General features: G+C 36.9%; 1 protein-coding gene across 6 annotated transcripts in view; it reads right to left on the bottom strand.

Moving 5' to 3' along the window:
• Nucleotides 1-773: 773 nt before the first annotated feature.
• The window catches only part of Ccdc68 (coiled-coil domain containing 68), a 40455-nt gene continuing 19459 nt past the window's right edge, over nt 774-21769 (bottom strand). For 5 of the 6 annotated variants that reach the window (XM_045135075.1, XM_045135078.1, XM_004654751.2 and 2 more), the window contains 7 exons: nt 20489-20614; nt 18270-18398; nt 12052-12134; nt 10370-10475; nt 8561-8644; nt 4404-4480; nt 774-1627 (listed from right to left, as the gene is read on the bottom strand). In XM_045135075.1, coding sequence (XP_044991010.1) covers nt 1570-1627; nt 4404-4480; nt 8561-8644; nt 10370-10475; nt 12052-12134; nt 18270-18398; nt 20489-20614 — 663 coding nt within the window. In that variant the 3' untranslated portion in view covers nt 774-1569. Of the gene's footprint in view, nt 1628-4403; nt 4481-4517; nt 4595-8560; nt 8645-10369; nt 10476-12051; nt 12135-18269; nt 18399-20488; nt 20615-21769 lie in introns of all 6 variants that reach the window. The other variant, XM_045135076.1, reaches the window with a different exon arrangement.

Consider the following 21769-nt stretch of genomic DNA (forward strand, 5'->3'; position numbering starts at 1 on the left):
TACACTTAGGTGTTCTGAATGCTAGGTTCCCAGCTGATGGAGATTTGGGAATTAATGCCTCCTGGAGGCAGTGTATTGTTGGGTGTGGGCTTATGGGTGTTATAGCCAGTTTCCCCATGCCAGTGTTTGGCACACTCTCCTGTTGCTATTTTTCACCTTATGTTGGCCAGGGGGTAATGTCCACCCTCTGCTCATGCTATCATTTTCCCCTGCCATGGTGGAGCTTCCTCTCGAGCCTGTAAGCCAAAATAAATCTCTTTTTCCCAGAAGCTGCTCTTGGTTGGGTGATTTCTACCAGCAATGTGAACAGGACTGCAACACACAATATTTACACAATTTTATATTCATATTATGTAATTGTGGTGGTTTGACTGCAATGCTCCTCCCATGGTCTCATGTGTTTGAATGCTTGGTACCCAGCAAAGTGGCACTATTTGGGAAGGTTATGTAACTTTTAGGAGGTAGATCCCTGCTGGAGGAAGTGTGTCACTGGGTCCAGGCCATATGGTGCTATAGCCTCTCCTCTCTTGAGCTCTCACCCTCTTCCCTGTTGATGTGACTGTGATGCTGGAGTCCTGCTCCTGCTGTGCTATCCCCATCATGATGGGCTCTGCCCTCTGGAACTGTGAGCTGTAATGAACTTCTTCTTTCCCTAACTGGGTCCTTACAATGAGAAAGTAAGTGGTACAGTGACTTTCCCTGGGAAGAGATGACCAAGTGTCTATTTGTCCCACATAGGACACTATAGCAGACCAAATAATTCCACTTCAGTCTATGTTGATAAAACAATACTTTTATTGGAGTCACAGGATCCTGGGTAAAGACAGCTGTAGCACTGAAATGTCTACCAACCATGGTGACCACTCAATGGAGCTGCAGTCCTGGAGCTCCTTGCTAAACTTCAAGGGTCCTCCACCACAGGGGATATCTTCTCTCCAAGAAATTTTTAACTACCTACTTGTATGACCTTGGGGAAGGGCTTTGTGAATCATATAATTTTCATGAGCTTCCTGGGCCTTCTAAGTTTCATTTTTTTTCTCAATCTTATGAGCCTCCCTCCAAGAGAGAAATTTTCAAATGAGGAACTAACTAAACAACAATGACATCATTTTACAAGTAATTCATCCAGATTTCGTGATGTTTTGAAAAATAACTTATTCCTTTCAGATGATCCAAAATAAAGCAAAATATGTTATTTATTCATACATATGTATATATATTTCCCCTTCTACTTATACATATAAAAACCACTAATAAAGGTCAAAGCTAATAACTCAAGTCCCTCTAGCAAAACATCTGAAAACAAGATTCAGAATTTTTGTTTGTTTGTTGAAGTTTAAAGCAGAATTCATCTTCCATCATGGGAAAGTACTGGTTTCTTTGACTTTTTAGTAAGTTTTGAAGAAAGTGTCTTTTCCCTCCAATAACTATTTGTTGGATTTTCTGGAATGTCCCCTTTCCATGAGGCTACTGGTGTATAGTAAATTCCTTTTAAATACTGGCATGCTGTTGTTTTAATATTGAAGTTTAGATTGTGTTCCAGTATGTATCAATTAGATTTTCTTCAATTCATTTCCGCAGCCTAATCAACATCAGATAGGGAGAAGTACCTTCAGTCTTCAATTCACTACAGAAAAGACAACACAGTTATTAAAGTGGAGCACATTAGTGATGCAATGGCTGTTCTACCATCATTCCCAACTCCACTGCCACCACATGGCCAAGGTGGAACTAACTGCTTTGATCTAAGAGACAGTCATTAGTGAATCTATTTGGATGCATTCTCTGGAAGATATAAGATAATCATATTGTGAAAGTATTTATAATAGGCAAATTCAACTAGGTTTAATAGGGTGAGTGTGAGGAAGAGTGGGAGGGAAAGGGAATCAGAGCCTGTGTTTGCCTTTATATGCAAGGAAGATACACACCAGAGTAAACTGGAGATGATAAAACCCAAGTCACTTGTTCTTTACTTATGTTTTAATTCTGTGGGTTTCTTATAGTCTGAGATTCTTTCCTCACTGTGTGATTCTAGTAGTATTCATACATAGACCTATGTATGTACACATACCTGCATACATGTTTAACAATATAAAAACCTAATCTCAAGAAGATCACTCCAGACACTTACCACACAAGATTACTACATAGGTTCATGATTGACTTACAAAGTCTTGTTTGTGCTTAATTAAATATAGTATAGAGCTATGTTTTGGAGGAAATTTTAATTGATTTGCTAGGGCTAACTTTGGAGAGTACATTACTGTTTTTCTAAATAGCTATTTTTATACTCCAATTCTCCCACAAGTCATGATTCCACTGAATACTGGAGAATCCAGTCTTAACTGTTTAAACTATATCACTAATTACATTATTAAAACAGTCAGTAGACTCTACTTCACTTTGCAAATGAGAGATCTATCTTCATTTCCTTAGCACTGGAATGTCAATTTAAAAAGTCCAAATTTCACTACCTCAATAAGAAATTCCTCTCGGTTGACTTTTTCCAAGTCCTGGAGAGAAATAAACTACTATAACTTGTAACTGGTAATTAAGTGTAGCTGAAAGCAGTGACCAAACAAATCATTCTCTTCAGCACATCTCTGTTCCATGCAGAGTCATAGCATTTGATACTGAAATCATTATAAATGGATGCAACTAGGGTTTTTTCCCCTGCCTTACTTTGGTTTCATTCCTTCCAGCCCACCTATTTTGGCCATAATTGCTCCCTACAGTCAGGAAAACAGATCTACAAGGAAGAGCAAAACACTGATATCTTTCTTTCTCTCTGAAAGGTCATGCTTGCCCTTCCATTTCTCTGCTTCTGAAATTTGAGTATCTCACTAGCTCCTTGGATGGCTCTGGGGCTTAATTACTTGACTCTTTTACAAGTTGCAATGCTAGTGGCCAACAAGTTGAGAACTTGGGAGCTGGAGCCCCAAAGAATTGAGAGGACTTGATTCATAATCTCTAATTATGTACATCATTAACAAAGTGCATCATTGTTGCAGGAAGTTTTAAAGAGGGAGATGAGTCTGTCTGAATTCCTAGACTGATGCTAATCATAGCTAGTCTGATTTTCCACCTCAGACACTATTCCGAAGAGTTTCAGAAAATGAGATTCTGCCCTACAAGGTCCAGACAAGGAAATTAAAAAAGCTGCCAGAACTGGAAGTTTTTAATCACTTTGTAAATGAAATATATAATTGCAGGCTATGTTTTCTTTCTTTTTTTTTTTTCCGAGGTAGGGTCTCACTCTGGTCCAGGCTGACCTGGAATTAATGATGTAGTCTCAGGGCAGCCTTGAACTCTTGGCGATCCTCCTACCTTTGCATCCCAAGTGCTGGGATTAAAGGTGTGTGCCACCATGCCTGGCTACTATGTTTTCTTTTAAGTAATAATTTCCTAGAGTTTATGGAAATAAAATTTGAGCCTAGATTCAAATTCAGATTTCGCCAACTACAGCAAATATTAAATACTAAAAAAATAGCTTAGATGTTTTTAACTAACATTTTGATTACTTTTGTTAGTCATTATCACTGCTTGAAATCATTCACTGATGGTTAGTAATTGTTGAAGAAACATGTTTTAGCAAAGCAGAATCTAGATACAAATACAAGTAACTAGTCATCTCCTGGTAATACAACTTATTAGATTTTAGAGATGATTCAGAAATTTTAGTAACTACTAACAACTTATGATGAAAATTTCTATCAATGGAATAGAGTAAGGCAACAGAGGAAGAAGTACAATGCAGAAAATTTATCTAACTTCTTAAAGAAAATGCTGAAGTTAACACTGGGCTTGTTTTAAGGTAAAAAAGACAGGACAATGTAGTTAAATTCTTTAATTTATTCAGTAAGTATTTATATACCAAGCTTCAAGGGCTCAATAATGTATGAAATTAACAGTTCTGAATATGAACTAGGAGATAGTGTGATGGTTAATCTCCACTGTCAACATGATAGGATTGAGAATCACCTGGATGACACATCTCTAGGTCTATGAGTATGTTTCCAGAGAGGTTTAATAGAAGATGGAAGATTCACCCTAAATGAGGGAGACACCATCCCAAAGACTGATGAAAAAGGGGAAAGTGAGTGGAGCATAAGAATTCATCTTTTTCTGCCTCAAAATAGTGGGTATAATGTGTTCAACTGCCTCAAGTTCCTGCCAATACACCTTTCATGCCATGATGTAATTTCAAACTGTGAGCCAAAATAAAGCCTACTTTCAACTTGCTTTTTCTTTTTCAGTTATTTGGTCATAGCAATGAGAAAATTAACTCATTAAGATAATAAATAAATTACTACATGAATATTACCAAAACATAGTCTTTCAAGTGGGTTGAATCATGTTCATTAGAGGTTGTAAAGTGGGAGCTGAGGGAAGAAAAGCCTTACCTTGTAGAGACAGCCTTTGATACTGTTGTCTTGGAAGTTTCAGTCCAAAGTGCCACCTTAATTTTCAGTTCTTTATTCTAAATTAGAAATTAAGAGACCAATTAGATAACCTACCTACTAGCTTTATCCTTAATGATCATGCTCAACCCACCATCTGCCTGGGAGTTTGTTGCCATTATTCTATTCAAACACTGAAAAAAAAAAAAAGACAAGTGAATAGACCCTGAATCATGCTCAATGTACCAAAGTTTAGCATATTCTGGCTTAGCCTCTGAAATTCAATTGTTGAACTATATTTGATTTTACAGAGATTCCCTTTGAGATAAAAAGAACTTTATCAAATGATCTTATTAGAGATACCCATAATACTGAATACACAATTACTTTTCTTTTCAACCTGTTATAAACTCTAAAAAATTAGGCACAATCTATTCCTTACATTCATGGCTTCTTTAGCTTCAAGTTTTTTCTTAACAGTTTATATTCTTCATCTCTATACTAGCAGCAAATAATATAAGTCCTGCCTCTCTTGTACAAATTGTTGAAATAAACAAGCACATGATCATAATACTTCAAATTTGGATGAATTCTATAATTCTAGGAGGTAACAGAATAGCTGACAATAAGTAAAAAAGCATATAAATTCCAATGCAGCTACTTAACATGTATATGACATCATTTAGCTTATTTTGTCTCTATGTGTCCAATTTCCTCATTTATGTAATAGATATAAGGGCATATTCTTCACCATTTTGACATAAGATAAAGGTTTGTAAATTTCTTAACTCAGAAAGTGCTTAACATAGATATTAAGACTTAAAGGTATCTAGTTTTTGGATTCTATTCAAACTACCACTTTTATAATAAAAACGCAAGGTCCAAAAAACCATCCTGTTATATTCTGTGTGTTTCAGAGTATATTTCCATGCCTTTTTTGTGTTCTAATTATAATTATAATTACTGCAACATAAATGTTACAAAAGGGCTAGGAAGGCTGAAGGTTTATCATTTCAGATATTTTAAAATAAGTCTCAATAGAGTAAAATATTTGAGCAGTTTGAAGTGTCAGTTAGCTGCACTGGCTGGCCAGACATCATTAAACACCATAGGTGATTCTCTCCTGCAGCTAAGATGAAGCACAACTAAAAGAAAAAAAAAAAATCACAATTAAGATGAGGATTTTTAGAGCCTCTTATCAGGCCCTAGCATCTATACTATGTAACTAAAGATGGAAACAGTAGCATTAGACACATAAAGAGTTAAGCAGGTGCAGTTCATCTGGAAAATTTACTCCAGATTTCATGAACTGATTTAAAATTTTTTTCTTCCTATAATAGAGACAAAGTTAATATCTATTCCAAGCTAGTCCAGGTACATACCATGGGCCCTGTATATAGATAAAAAACCATTTTGTATTCAGTATTTCATAAATTATGAAGCAGTTTAAAATACAACAGTATGGTATGCTAAATGTCTCTGCAAATCATGACCCAACATGTGACTCTGCCATTCTTTCCGCCCCCTCTTCTGCAAAATTTCCCTGAGCCATGTTGGGTTCATTTTTGGTCTGCTTCAGTGCTGAGGTGTTGGGGGCATCTGAGGCTCTGGCTCTCTGATTTGGTAGGAGTTGATTCCAGTGCACGACCCATTTACATCAACAAGGAGGGTCTAATGGGAGGGGGTAGATCATAGATGAGCCTAAACAATGGTACCAAACTGCCTGTATTTGATGAAAAGAAAACTAATAAATCAAATTAAAAAAAAAGAAATATTTAAATAAATTATCTAACATTCTTTTGCAAAAAAATACAACAGTATGGCAATCATGATTAGAATAAAAATGTACTGTGAATGGGCAATTATGCAGAAGCTATTTGAATTTTCTCAAAAATAAACTCCATTTGTTCAAGTTGGATCCCAAACACAAGAAAAATTATTATGAGTATCTCTATTTCAATTTCCATGCTGATTTGTTTCATCCATCAAGTTAAGGTACTTATTCTTGATTCACATGCTTTTCTACTCTTTTCTTTAAATAGGACAGATATGTCTAAGTTTTATTACATCACTCCCTTTACAAAGCTACAAATCATTGGCAAGAATATGTCTGATATTATTATGACTCTATCCTAGAGCAGTTTATTTATATATCATTTCAAAATATTATAAAATTTTTTCAAATGTGTGTGAGAGTGTGCTTGTGTGTATGTGTGTGTATCTGCTTCCTTGGTGTTGGGATTATAGGTGAGTGTGGCAAGGAATTGGATACAACTAAATGGTGTCTCTAATGGACCAATAAGCCAGTCATATTAAAATATGGAATAAATTCATTGGAAAGCAAAATCTTTGAAACATATAAACAAACAGAACTAAAGAACATAAAGTTGGGCAGGAAGCCATAGCTCCATTGATAGCTCTGTTATGAGACAAGGTCTTGGTAAATTGCTTCAGTTACCCTGAAACTTGCTGTGTAGCCCAGATTAGTCTTGAAGTTTTAATTCTCCTGCCTCAGACATGGGAGTAACTTGGATTACAGCTATGTGTCTCCAATTAAAATGCATCACAATTGCACAGAAATGAAAATAGGAAAGAGGCTGGAGCCAAAGTAGGTAATATACCACTGGAACATTTTCCTATATAAGAATTTAGAATGTATGAGCATTTCAAGTTCATTGAGTAGCTAGTAACTTCTAGAGTATAGGAAACTGAGAGGACTCTTATCGTTGAGGGTACTTCTTGAATTTCCTGTCAGTCTGAGAATAGAGGATGACTTACTGTGAAAGCAAGAAACAGAGTTATAGAGAGTTGTAGGATGGTATTTGAGTGGACTGGCAGCAAAAGTATGTGTCATCACAGGAAATTAAATGTATTATGATAAATTATAGCTTTTATTTTAACTAAATATTTACTATTTATTATTTTTAATTTTATTATTTATTTATTTATTTGAGAGTGTGGGAAAGAGGCAGAAAGAGACAGAGAGGGAAGAAGAAGAAGAAGAAAAGAGAGAGAGAGAGAGAGAGAGAGAGAGAGAGAAAGAATGGGCATGCCAGGGCCTTTGGCCACTGTAAATGAACTCCAGATGTATGTACCACCTTGTACATCTGGGAATTGAATTTGGGTTCTTTGGCTCTGCAGGCAAGTGCCATAATTGCTAAGCCATGTCTTCAGGCCAGTCTTTACTTAAAAAAAGTCTCTAAAAGCAAAACAATAAACATTTAATTTAAAAGCAGATGTCAAAATTAAGAAAAGAACAAGGAGGGTCCAATGGCAGGGGGTAGATCATAGATGAGCCTAAACAATGGTACCAAACTGCCTGTATTTGCTGAAAAGGAAACTAATAAATTAAATTAAAAAAAAATAAAGGAGGGCACAAAGCAGAAAAAAAATCTGTTTCTTAAATAACTACCAGGTGAAAAGCTTTTAAAATTATAGCCACAAAAAATTCTTATTCTGTTAAGGAAATCTAACTTGCATCACTTCTCCAACCAATTTCTCAGAAAAACCCTCTCATTTTATGCTAAGTTTTAAAGTGCTCCAAAGCAAAAATAATTTCAATAAGTCTTTTGGAAGCAGGCAAAACCCAAGAAAAAGTATGGAAATCAGGATAGATGTAAATGAAGAGAGAGAAGAGGACATCTTAGGCCAGGAAATAAATGTGAGGTAAGAGATCCTTGCCATCTGACTCGAATGGATGAGTAACCTTGACCAATTTTCCAATTCAAGTCTGTATGGAAAGATATCAACATCTGCCTTAACAATATAGTGAGAACTCTAGAAAATGTGGATAAAACTTTAGCAAGTGTTAAATATGCAAAACTGATAGTATACAATAAAATATAATATAATAAAACAACCATATAATAAAGTATGTTAAAATAATTAGTAATATATTTTGTAAAGTACAGCTAACTTATGACCACTTTCTTACACATAGAGGATGCTTACCCATTCACACAGTCACTTGGATATATACTCATGCCCATATCCTTACACTCAGACATTCACATAACCATATTCAGTCACACACAGACACACTCAGATACAGGGTCACACAGGCATATAGTCATGCACAAATACTTTCTTGTGTGTGTGTAAACATATCATTTGTACACGCACATAAACAAACACTGAATGCGGCATAGATTCTGTCTTACCTGGGCTTCAAGTATGTTGACTTTTTCTTTCAGATTTTCAATTTTTTTATCTTGTTCCTTTAAATTATTTTTTAATCCTTCAATCTAAGAATAAAGAAACACAATTGGAAAATCTTGTCAGACTAAATAATTATGTAATAATGGAATAATTATGTAAGTAAAAAAATGTACAGCTTTATGAGGTCAACTAATGTTCATCAAATAAAAACATGAAATCCCACAGCAATTAGCCAACTCAGCAGGATACAGAAAATCTCGGGCTAAATTGGCACCAGAGGAGCAAAGAACTCAGATGGTTCCATTATACATTTTTAACCTTGGAGAACCTGTTTGTACCAATTTTAGCAGGAGTACTGGTCTTCACATATTTTGTCCCAAATATGTCCCTGCTGGGGAATAGCATGAGTCCCTGCCCAGAAGGCAGGGATTCCATGAAGTAGGGATCTTGTCAAGACAAGCTAAGCTAGCTGTGCTAGGTAGGAAAATGAGGTACTAAACAATGCTGAAGAGTACACATCATGGATTGATTCCAAGTCTACCACACCCCATTTGCAGTTACTGAACCTGTCTGAACCATGATTTTATCATCTGTAACAGGCACTGTGGGATGCCTCAAAGATTCCTTCTGGTCCTAACTCTCCTTCCTGACCCTTCCACTGATGAAGTCATAGGCAGCAAGTACAAACACACTAGATTAAGTTGGGTGGGAGAACTTTGTAAATAAGAATTAGGTATCAAAACCATTAAGTAGATTGCCTTTTAAAATACTCTGAAGCATAAGTTTTAATACATAGTCCACCACCTGGACTCATGCTGCTCCACTGCCTCTTTCTTTCTGCCTGCCAGGATAACCGCTTTACCTTTTTTTTTTTTGCCTGCCAAGATGTTCCTACATAGTGCCAGGCTATTTCCTACTCTAAAACATCTCCTATGTAATTTACTGTATGAGGATATAAAGAAATAACAGCCATGTCTAGGGCCACATACCTGTAATCTACGTTACTCTCAAGGCTGAGGCAGGAGAATTAAAAATTCAAGACTAATCTGGGCTACATAGCAATTTCCAGACCAGTTGAGGCAATTTACAAGACACTGTCTCAAAATAAAAATCAAACTGGGGGCTGGACAAATGGCTGAGTGTATAAGGCACTTGCCTGCTTAGCCAAAGGACCCAGGTTCAATTACCCAAGACCCATGTAAGTCAGATGCATAAGGGGGTGCATACATCTGGAGTTAATTTGCAGCACCTGGAGGCCCTTGCAACCCCAAGCTTTCTCTCTGCCTATTTTTCTCTCTCAAATAAATAAATAAAATCAATAAATCAATAAAATTGGGATGATGGTATTGCTCAATAGTGGAGCTTTTACCTAGCATATGCAACTCTGAGTTCAAACAACAGTACTAATAAGAAAAGAAAAGAAAAGAACAACCTCACACACATATACACACAGACACACATATATGTGCACCCTCCCAAAACCAGATTACTTAAGGAAGCTCTGAACCTGATGTACAAAATCTAAAAATAATAATAATAGTATTTGACTTTGAACACCAAAATAAAAGTCACTAAAACAGCAAAGAAGGCAGTTAAATACAATTTCTGAAATGATAATTCATGTAGTACCTGACATGTGTTAGTGTTACAGGAAGAGAAGGCACTGGACACTGACCCATGGTGCATGAGAAACCCAAATGATATATCAGTGGGGAGGAGAGCCTCAGGCTTCTAAACCATATAAGCAGCCCATATTTGTTTTTCATGAGTAAGCCTAGCATCTACCAGAGAAAAGCACTTGCTAGTCTGACCTCCTGGATGATGCTGCGCAAGTTCTGATGCTGGGAGTAAATCACAAACTGCAAATGGCTGATCTGCTCCTGGAGGATGGAACTCTCCATCTGAATCTCCTGGCAACTGAGAATATAAAGGATGTTAAAGTGAATGAATTGGCTAACATGTGCCATTGTTCCTCCTCAAATAACCATCATGCACAGCACTGGGCAGGGAGATCTCAGGGACCCACATACGACACAGGACATATGGAAAAGGGTCAGCCTGTGCTGCGCTTCAACTTGATCTTGAATATGATAATCCATTCATGTCCAAAGCTGCTTCTGTCTATCTGTGACTTCCTCTATCAAGTAGATGAGTCAAACTGCATTGAACAAGGAGAAGCAATTGCATATCTAAATTGTCTTACCTAAAGACACCTGGAGACCCCTTATCATCAAAATTTACAAAATTCCATGGAGATAAAAGCTCAGAACACAGGAGAAATAATGGAAATTTGACTTGTATATCAGAAACTAATATTTAAGAATAGAGGTTTAATATACAAGGTGGGCCTCTCTCTCTTTCCCTCTCTGTATGTATGTACGTATGTGTATATAGATATATATGTGTGTGTGTGTGTGTATGTACGTACGTTTGTTTGTACATACATACATATGTATGTATCTTTCTCCATCTGAAATTCGACTGTTTCTAAGTAAGGAAAGGGGAAAAAAGAAAGAATTTTTAGCTAATAGTTTTTAGTCCATGTGAGAAAAGATAAACTTGAGTTTATGTTACTCATGTTTTCCCAAATTCCCAATTGATAGCTGGAATTTAAATAGTCTTTGGCTATTTCTCTTTCTGGAAATATTAATTATAAAACTCTATTCATTGTGGCAAGCTCCACAATCTCAGAAAAATTCTGCCCATGAGAAGCCACCCATCCTTTGTTAGTCTCTATATAACAGATGGAATGATTCCCGCCTTTACAACTTTATGAGATTAATCTGCAGAACCAAAGAAATATAGTGAATATGCTTTATGCAAGTAATAAGCTTTTTACAAAGTAATGTGTCAATATTATTTTTCATATTAAGGTTTTACAATTAGTCACTATCATCTAATTCAATCACAACTCTATGTTTTATAGCCTTTACACATATTATAAAGATCACAGAAATTCATATGATGTTATAAAATGTATTCTCATTAGAAAAAAGTTAATTAGTTCTCGTTTGTTTCACATCATGTGCTAAGAAATTGTTTCTCAAACTTAATATGCATTGGGGATCTTGTTAAAACTAGATTTTGATCCAGCAGGCTGGTGCAGGGCTTGGGAATCTGCATTTACAACAATCTCTGGCACTGGTCCATGGAGTGTGCTTTGAATAGTATGGTACTAAATGACTGCAAGCACCTAGGTAAAGTTTAATATGGAATTTAGTCTCTCAGGCCACATATATGATTTTCAGGCTGCTAGAAAACTTTAAGATATTCTTTTAAATTTCTCCTTCTTTTGATTTTGCATGAGACAAGCCTTAAAAAACACTGATTCCAGCTGGGTGTGGTGAGGAGTGTCAGACATGATTTCCCCTCCCTCTTTCCCCGTAGTTCCACTTCTTTGTGGAGTATGAAGCTCATTTGTCCACCAGCCAGCATGCCTATGGAAAGGAATGATATCAGATCCTGCTTTGGCTTAGGAGTTAGATTCACAAACCTTTTAGTATATGCAGCATTGGATTTGAGTTGCAGCAGCTTGCCTTCCAAAGACAATTTTCTTTCTAGGAGTATTTTCTTCTCCTAGGAGAAAATAAGATACAGTTTTTGCTTATTTTTGTATGTACAAATGTGTGTGTGTACACACCCATGTGTTTGGTAAGACATTCTTGCAAAAAAGATGCATCCTATAATACTAGAAATGTAGATTGAGCTACAGAGCTTATTTCATATGTATTGTTACAATGCACCACAAAGAAGTCTAGTCAAGCATTGCTCTTTATGCTTTGAGTCAGAGATGGGCCAAGAGTAATTGTTTTTAAGCCAACATAGCGGTGCATACCTATAATCCCAACATTTGGTAGGTGGAGGCAGGTGAATCAGGAGTTCAAGCCCAGCCTTGGCTACAAAAAAGGTTCAAAACCAGGCTAGGATACATGAAATCTGTCTCAAAATAAAGAGATAAAAATAACAAAGTAAAAATAAGAGCTGAAGAGATGGCTCAGTGGATAAAGCTCTTAGTGTGCAAGCATGAGTACCTGAATTCATATCCGCCCAAACAACATAAAGCTAGATGCACTATGCAAATATCTATAATCCCAGCACTCCTATAGAAAGATGTGTGGGGATGGGAAGGAGCAGAAGAATTTCTCAGAAGTTTTCAGGCCAGCTAACCTGGTGAACACAGTGGAAGATAACAAAAGTGCGTCTACCTCAAAAAGAAAGTGGAAGGTGAAGACCTATGCCAGAGGTACCCTAACCTATACACATGCACCATGGCATATCTTCACTCACACACACAACACGTATCATATATACACATAAAAAATAAAGAGTAGATATCATCACACCTCATTCACATAGCAGGAAAGTTTGTTCCTCTTTTGGCACATAACCAGAATGAATTCTTAGGACACAACCTCTCCCATTTACATTCCCCATTGCACCTCAAGGGATGTGTCTGCTCAGCACTCTCTTGGCATGGGCTCTCCCACTTCTGCATCTGCCTCTCTCCACATTAGAAGAGTTGCCAGTATCCAAGGACACCACTGCACATACTATGACACTCCTACCTGCTACCACAGCATCTGCCACCAAGTAGTAAAATGGCAAATGTATTTTTAATGAGGGATCAAGGCCACTAATTATATAATTGCTTCCTAATTAGTATCTAAGAGAAACTATGATACTGAGAAAGAATACCTTTAAAAATATAATTATTGGGCTGGAGAGATGGCTTAGCGGTTAAGCGCTTGCCTGTGAAGCCTAAGGACCCAGGTTCAAGGCTCGGTTCCCCAGGACCCACGTTAGCCAGATGCACAAGGGGGCGCACGCATCTGGAGTTCGTTTGCAGTGGCTGGAAGCCCTGGAGCGCCTGTTCTCAATCTCTCTCTGTCACTCTCAAATAAATAAATAAAAAATGAACAAAAAATTAAAAAAATATATAATTATTAAATCAAAAGCTTCATTCCCCCCTCCCCTGAAAAATAGATAAGTCCATTTGTGTCCTTGTTGTTGGCAACCTGCTGAAAAAAGGAATCAGAATTTAGTGACAAATTGAGAGGTGCAGACAATGATTGAAAGGAGACAGGAGCTTCTATAGGCAATATGAATGGAGGTGACTGGAAGAAATGCTTTGAGGCCATCTACAGTGCTGCCATGATTAAATGGGCATGGTTTGGACAGCAAAAGCACCAGTAAGACTTTGCCCATGGAATGATCCGGCTGTGAAGTTCAGGCCTAGTATTTATCCTCTTTGGGCCTTACCATTGTTAAGAAAATTTAAACAAAACTTGAAAATAAAGGCAATCTATAGGTTGTGACTTTGATGTCACACTGGGCAGCTATTTAATAATCTGATCCAACAACTATTGAATTCTTCCAGATAGATTTCCTGTTTGACTTTACTTTACTATTTGATTAGTAATCAAATACTGGACAGTTGAATTTAATTTGTGGAGTTTGTTTTTCTACTTTACTTTTTAGGAGGGTGGGGAGCCATTTGAGACAGGGTATCATGTCATCCAGGCTGGCTTTGAACTCACTATGTTGTCAAGATTGACTGAATTTATGATCTGCCTTCACCAGCCTCCAAATACTGGGATTAAAGGGTGTCATGCCTGGCTTAACTTGCAGATTTATCTCTAATAGGAAAGATAATCCTGAAAGTTGTCATTTTAGTGTCTTAAAGAGTATTAATTGGATATATCTAAACTAGTTATATAATACTGTGTTCTTTTTCTTCTCCCCAAATACCTATAAACATACTAGTTTTTCAAAATACTTTATTTAAACCAATTTAACAGCTTGCTGGTTTCTCAATTAGTAATGAGTTAGATAAAACATTTAAAATGTATTCACTCTATATTTGTGTGTGTGATGCTTTTATTTTATGAACATTCCTAAATGAAGATATGATCTTTAATAAAATGTTAAGATGACTGGAGACTGGGTATGAGTCCTAACTACTTCCTTGACATATAATTAGATTTAAATACACAACAATGTAAAGGTATTATTTACTTTGTATCCTATGTGATCTAGTACTTTTAAATTATGCTAACTTACTTAACTTTTTTTTTCCTTGTAGCACGTGCCTCATAGAAACTGCCTCAAATCACCCTTAGTTGTGTTTAAGCAATTTCCAAGGACACATCCTGAGGCTGATGAGAGGCATGGGTGATCAAAGAACACATACAGATCCTGTGTTTTTAGTTTGTAGAAGACAGGGACAAGTGTTTCAGAAGCATTTCTCCTATGAGTGGAGTTCCTGATGAATAGATTTTCATAGCCAGGTTTCAAAATCAACAGACCACTAACAAAAACATGGTCTAATCTGGTTAGGGTTCCCTCATATGCTGTAAGCTCTTTATCTCCTCTTTGGCCAAAAACAAAATCTACTTTCCCAGTTCATAGTTCTCAAAAGTACCTTCCCAAAGCACACAGTACCACTTACTGGGCAGCCTGCTGCTCTCAAAACCCCACCTTTCCTAAGTTCGAGATTTCCTTCCTCTGTTCGTCAAAGTGGAATGGACATAAATTTCAATCATTGCAGAACAATAATATCTCAATAACTTAGCAATACAAAATTTCATTTTTATCCACCTTTAGAAAAGACAAGGGTATAATGGAAATGGTTGTGAACTAGAAACTTAGGGCTATGGAAAGATTTCTTGTTCACATAGCCCTCATTTATTAAATAATGAGAAGGTACTATGTGGTCTCCAAAGTGCCTTTGAGCTTTTACATTTACATTTTTACATTTTAGTGAAGTTAAATCAATGACACTAGAAAACAAATATGGTACAACCGAAGTGCACTGCTAGCAAAAGGAACATATGCCACATTAAAATATTTTGATTGGGCATTTTGCTAGTTTATCAGTGTATGTTTGGAATTCATTCTCACTGCATTCCTGATTAAAATGAGACAGATGGTAGAGGTTTTAAGTAATGTGTTCATTACCAGACCTCATATACTAATGGCTATTTACTGGAGCAGGGCCTTGCTCCAGTGAGTAGCACATGAATCCGTCTCAGGGGGCACCTACCACTAGGGCAGTATTTATCAACCTTTCTGAGGATATACATTTTTCATTTCACTTGTTTTTTAAACTTGAATCTATCTTTTTCCCATGAATACATAATGCTCAGAATCCCTTCCTTGCCCTTATAAGCATTCCCTATTGGAGAAACTTCCCCACAGCTGCTCTCCTCATTAGCTTTTTAACTGAAGAAGTTGTTAACTAGATTTGCTTCTCAGTTTTATTTATTTCTATGATATGTTTTGCAAATATGAAATATTTTTATTCAAAATGTGTTTTGTAAAACATCAGTCCTGCACATTGCTCCTTTATTCAATACCCACTCACCTCCACATTACACTCTAATAGGTTCCACTCTAGAAGTAACTGAATGGAGAATTCTGGAAGGTTGCCACATGGCCTTGCTAAGCTATGGCATTCTATCCATTTACTGAGTCATAGAGCTCTTACAGGCAGCCACAACTATGGGTTTATATCAAGGCTCAAGGTCAGAGCTATGTATCACTTCTTCAAAGTGCCCTACCAGTGGAATTTGGTTTTTGGATACTTAGCTTTACTTCAGCCTCCCCAAAGGACCCTTAGAAGAATTAAAAACAACCTTGAGCCCAATGCAAACCAGTCATATACATTATAGTTATCATAAAAAATGCCTATTTCTGATTTGTTCATAGCTATATCTCTAGTTCTCAGCTGAGTTCAGTGAATGATGAGTGAGTGCTCAAATTACTTGAATGAATAGCCAAGTGAATGCAAATCTGAATTCTGATGTGACCTCACATCAAATACAGAATTCCTCCGGTTGCTAGGATATTGGAATTACCTTCCATTCTTTTATTAATTTCAGACACTGACAGGTAGCCACCAACTTGACCCTGGGTTTGAAATAGGGTAATAACATTTCTAAGCTGGTTGATCAGTTATTTAGTTGGATAATACTATTTGCTTTCCAGAAATATCTTCCTTTCCTGAATGCAAACCCCTATTGTGCTATTTACTATAGGAGAGAATATTCTAGCATTATCAAGAACTAAATAATGCAGTTTTCCAAACAGTGTAGAATTATTAACTGCAGTTCTGGGAAAACCAACTACTATGGACATTCTAGTAGCTCTACTAAGAATATTATCATTCAATGATCCATTGCATAATAGAGATGAAACTGCATGATTGTGTGTGTGTGTGTGTGTGTGTGTGTGTGTGTGTGTGTGTGTGTGTTATGGAAGCAACCTTGGGTGTTGTTTTCAGGTATACCATCAACCTCCTTTTGAGACAGACTTTCTCATTGGTCTGGAGCTATACAATTAGACTAGACTGGCTGGCCAGTCAGCTGTAGGGAACCTCATGTCTCTGTCACCTCCAAAACTATGGGTGTATACCACTAAGCCCTTCATTTTTACATAGATACTTGGAATCTAACTCAGGTCCTCACACATGCAAGACCAGCACTTTATCAGCCAAGTTATCACCCCAGCCACTGATGGTTGTTGGTATTATTAGGTTCTGTTACATTTAGACTTGTTTGTGATTTCCTTACAAGAACTTTCATTAAGATTATAAATTTAGTTGGGCGTGGTGGTGCACGCCTTTAATCCCAGCACTCGGGAGGCAGAGGTAGGAGGATCGCCGAGAGTTCGAGGCCACCCTGAGACTACATAGTGAATTCCAGGTCAGCCTGAGACAGAGTGAGACCCTACCTCGAAAAAAAAAAAAAAAGATTATAAATTTAGCCAAAGTCACAGAGTTATAAAACTTAATATTATTGAGAAATATTTTTAAGCTAATCACGATTTCTTCACTTAGAAATCTGAATGTTATTGACACCCTATTGAAGTGGCATTTCTCATGGAGCATAAACCCAGGAAAACACATAAAGCAAATCAAGGTTGAGAAGAACAAAGCTAAATTAGGGAAAATAATAATAAACATAAGAACATATTAAGCATAATTTGCTAGAAGCCAAAGACTATATTCTCATTTACTCCCAGTTCAGTTTCAGTGATGCCCATTTCCTATTTGCTTTGCTATTACAAGATTATATTACTTAGTTTGTCTGAATTCCAAATTCTAAGGTATGAAAAGTTAAATTTCTGTGTTTACTTTTAATGTATATCTGTACTGCTAACACCTTAAGGCTATTAGCATGAAATTTATATAACTTTCTTTTATTTTTGTTCATCCCATATGCAACTTTTGAACATTCTGCTTTCTATAGACTAACTTTCCCTCATGTTATTTCTCTCTCCAGTAGTAGCCATTGGTTTTTATAAACTCAAAGTGGTCATGGGTAACAAAAATGGATAGATACTACACTGATTCTAATATATCCACATGCTAGATTATAAAGACCCACTATGCTATTGCTCCTAAAAGGGTGAATGTGTGATCTATCCCATTATTTTTATTCACAGTCTTACCTAAGATATATGTTGAGTAGAAAGAGAAAGTGATAGAAAATATGACTTGAGTATTTGCAGAAGCAAGGCATAGGCCATGTAAATGGTTAAGGGGGAAAAAGCCCTAAATTTATAGCACTTTCTAAAAGAAGGTATGTACCAAGTCATACTTTCAATTCATGTTATTTTATTTAACTAAATAGATTACTTGTTTCAGTGTTTTTCTTTAATATTTTACCTAACCTTGTTGGGAAGAAATCTGTTTAATCTCCAAATGCATACCTTTTCCATTCTTTGTACAAGATTCTCCAACTCTATGATTTGACAATGCTTTTCTTCAAGTTTTTCAGCAACTTGACTCATATTTTCAACATGATGCTTCAATTTTTGTTCTTTCTCAAGCTTGTTAACCTGTGGTCAATAAAAAGTTTCATACTTATAGTTTTATGAAATCATATATAGGGTATCTCCCCATATAATTTCCTAAAGAGCCAAACATGAATAAATTATACTTATTAGAATTATTTTTTCTGTTTGTGTGTATGATGTGTGTGTGCATTCATATGTGTGAGTGCAAACAAACATGCTACAGCACACATGTGGAGGTCAGAGAACAACTTTTGGGTGTTGGTTCTTGCCTTCCAGTGTCTTTTGTGGATCACTGCTACATTCAGAAAACTAGTTGGCCCATGATATTCTTGCAGATTCTCCTGATTCTTTCTCCCTTCTACCCAGAGACACACTACATGTAGTTTTTATGAGGATCTGAAAGCCCTTGATCCACTGAGCCATCTCCCACACAAAAATTATTTTTTATTTACTGTTTTCTTAAAATACACTACAAAGAAAAGAGGAGGAAGAGGAAAGGAAGAGGGGAAGAAGAAAGTAACAGGAAGGGGGAGTAAAAGGGGAAGGAGAAAGCCACCACTGCCCCCAGATATGGTAAATTATGCCTGTAATCTCAGGACTTGGCTGAAGTAGGAGGATCAGCAAGAGTTCAAGACCAGCCTGGACTACAAAGTAAGAGTCCATCTCAGAATACATATCTATAAAATAAAAATAAACCCATGTATAACACTCTATCAGTAGAAAATAATATTAGTTCTAGCATGCTAAGATGTGTTACCATAAATATCCCTCCTGAACTACTAGTAAGGTAAAGACAGATATTAATTTAATAAAAGCAAAATATTTGACTATTTACTCAATAAAATTTTCCTAGAACAAAATATAACATATATTCAATTAAAGTTTTGCTTTATAATTTGAACATGTTATAAAGGCAAGGTAATTATACCCCCACACGTATAGTAGGAGTCAAAAGGTCCCAGTCAAGAAGTATCTCTATTTGAAAGTGCTTGGCTGACTTCTCTCAGTTGTACCCACGTATATTTGTGTGTGTGTATATTATTGTGCTCAAGATTTCTCAGTATAATTTATCTGTCTGCTTTTGATAATTGCAGGTGGGCATCTGTATGGTATATGTGAATATGTATGTGGCATGACACACATGTGGAGGGCAGAGGACAACCGCAGAGTGGTGGTCCTTGCCTTCCACCTTGTACAGTCTCTGTTGTTTGTCTCTGTGAACTTCAGACTAGCTTGCCTGTGAGTTTCAGGATTCTCTTGACTTTGTTTCCCATTCTATAAGTTCTGAGGATTACAGACACCATGCACAACTTACAAAGCTTTACATGGATTCTGCGAATCCAAACTGAGCCATGTCCCTAGGCAGCTGAGTGTTCTTCCTAGGCTACTTGAATTAGAAGTAGTTCCCCAGCACATAGTCACTTATCCCTGTCCTCATTGATTTCACCCATGACACAGTGAACATCTCAGGCACATATGCCAGTGAGTTCTCTTTTCTCTCATACTCTGCACATAGGCAAGTTTGAAACCATCAGCACCACATGCTGAAGCCTCAGGGTTTCACCTAATTGATAGATTTCTCATTTGGTATCCCTGGAAACCTTCCTAGGCCTAAGCTGGCATCCCATGCAAACATGAACAAACTATACTTCTAGATAGTTTATATTTTGAATTTCAGCAAGCATGGGTTTGTATTTATGTATGTAATTTTTGTAGGTTGTTTTCTTATTGCTGTTTAAATAATGTATTTTTCTTGGGCTCAAAGAATTTTAAACCCATTTGTCAGGCTCAACACTTTCCTACTCATGATAAGGACAGCTGAGTCCAGATACAGAGTGACTCTAGCAGTATCATCTTGTTACTTAAGAACAGAGCCAGGAGCAGAGTTCTGACCAGTCTCATCTGGGTCTACTCTGATCTCCAGGCAGAGTGTTCCTGACTTGCCTGCCAAAGCTTCACAGGGTTCTGGGCAAGAAGGACAACAGCAGCTCAGCAACACCTGGTGCTGACCAAGCAGGGTACAGGAATTAGCACACAATTTGGGTATTGTCCCTGAGCTAAGTCCTCCAGAAAGAGGGACTGGACTGGCTAGGTGGGGTTCAGCATTCTGGTGGAAGATCTGCAGCTGGTACCTGAAGTAAATGTTTACTGTCCTCGTGTTTTTTCCTCATGTCTTCAGATTGTGTTTGGTAGTTCTCAAATAATCTCTGAGTCACGTTTCTCAGAGCCGCTGCTCCTGCTTCTCTGGATGCTTCCAGCTAGAAAAAAAAAAGGTCACTGCATGTATTGATGTTTCTAACAAAAGAATAAAAGGAGAGATGGCTCAGCGGTTAAGTGCTTGCCTATGAAGCCTAAGGACCCCGGTTCGAGGCTCGATTCCCCAGGTCCCACGTTAGCCAGATGCACAAGGGGGCCACGCGTCTGGAGTTCGCTTGCAGTGGCCGGAAGCCCTGGTGCACCCATTCTCTCTCTCTCCCTCTATCAGTCTTTTGCTCTGTGTCTGTCACTCTCAAATAAATAAATACAAAATGGACAAAAAATATTAAAAAAAAGAATAAAAATGCTTATATAGTATTTTGATGAGTAATTAAAAACACAATCCATAACTGTACAATTTGCATCTGTATAAAAATGGATGTGGGCTGGAGAGATGGCTTAGCAGTTAAGGTGCTTGTCTGCAAAGCCTAAGGACCCAGGCTCGATTCCCCTGTACCCATGTAAGTCAAATGCACAAGGTGGTGGCACATGTAACTGGAGTTCATTTGCAGGAGGTAGAGGCTCTGGTGTGCCCATACTCAATCTCTCTCTCTCTCTCAAATAAAAAAATAACATATTTTAAAAAAATAGATGGGGGAAAAGATGATGCTGTTTGTAAGAGGAAGATGTAAAATGAGGAACCTCATACTTATCAGAACAGTGAACATGAGCATTTCTGTTATGGTCAAGGCAAACCAGGTTATATGACTATTGATACTTTACATGACAAGACTGCATCTTTCAAAGAACTCTGCAGCACTCCACTAGCTGGTACACTTATGTGAAAGCCTTTTACCACTGATGTCCACAATAGTACTAGCAACTGTAATTCTGAAATAGAAGTGGGATAAGTTTGGAGTAGTAACAGCAATAGAGTTTAGGTTCAATCTGAAAGATTTAACCAAGGGAAATAATAAAAGATGGCTATAAGCTTAGCTACCAACATAGTCATTGCTGGAAACATAAAATAAGGCCCAAAAGGGAAATATAAAGCACTCAAGAATGAATTAATTAAACAAATGAGACACTGAACTATGAAGGCTATAATTAATATTAAATATACTATCCCTTTAAATTTTTTCTGTTGTAAGAAGACATTTAGCATGAGATGACTCCTTTTAATAAATTCATAAGTATGTAGAGTCCAGCACTATTAA

This window comes from Jaculus jaculus, chromosome 15, assembly GCF_020740685.1.
Source record: "Jaculus jaculus isolate mJacJac1 chromosome 15, mJacJac1.mat.Y.cur, whole genome shotgun sequence".
NCBI classification, from domain to species: Eukaryota; Metazoa; Chordata; class Mammalia; order Rodentia; family Dipodidae; genus Jaculus; species Jaculus jaculus.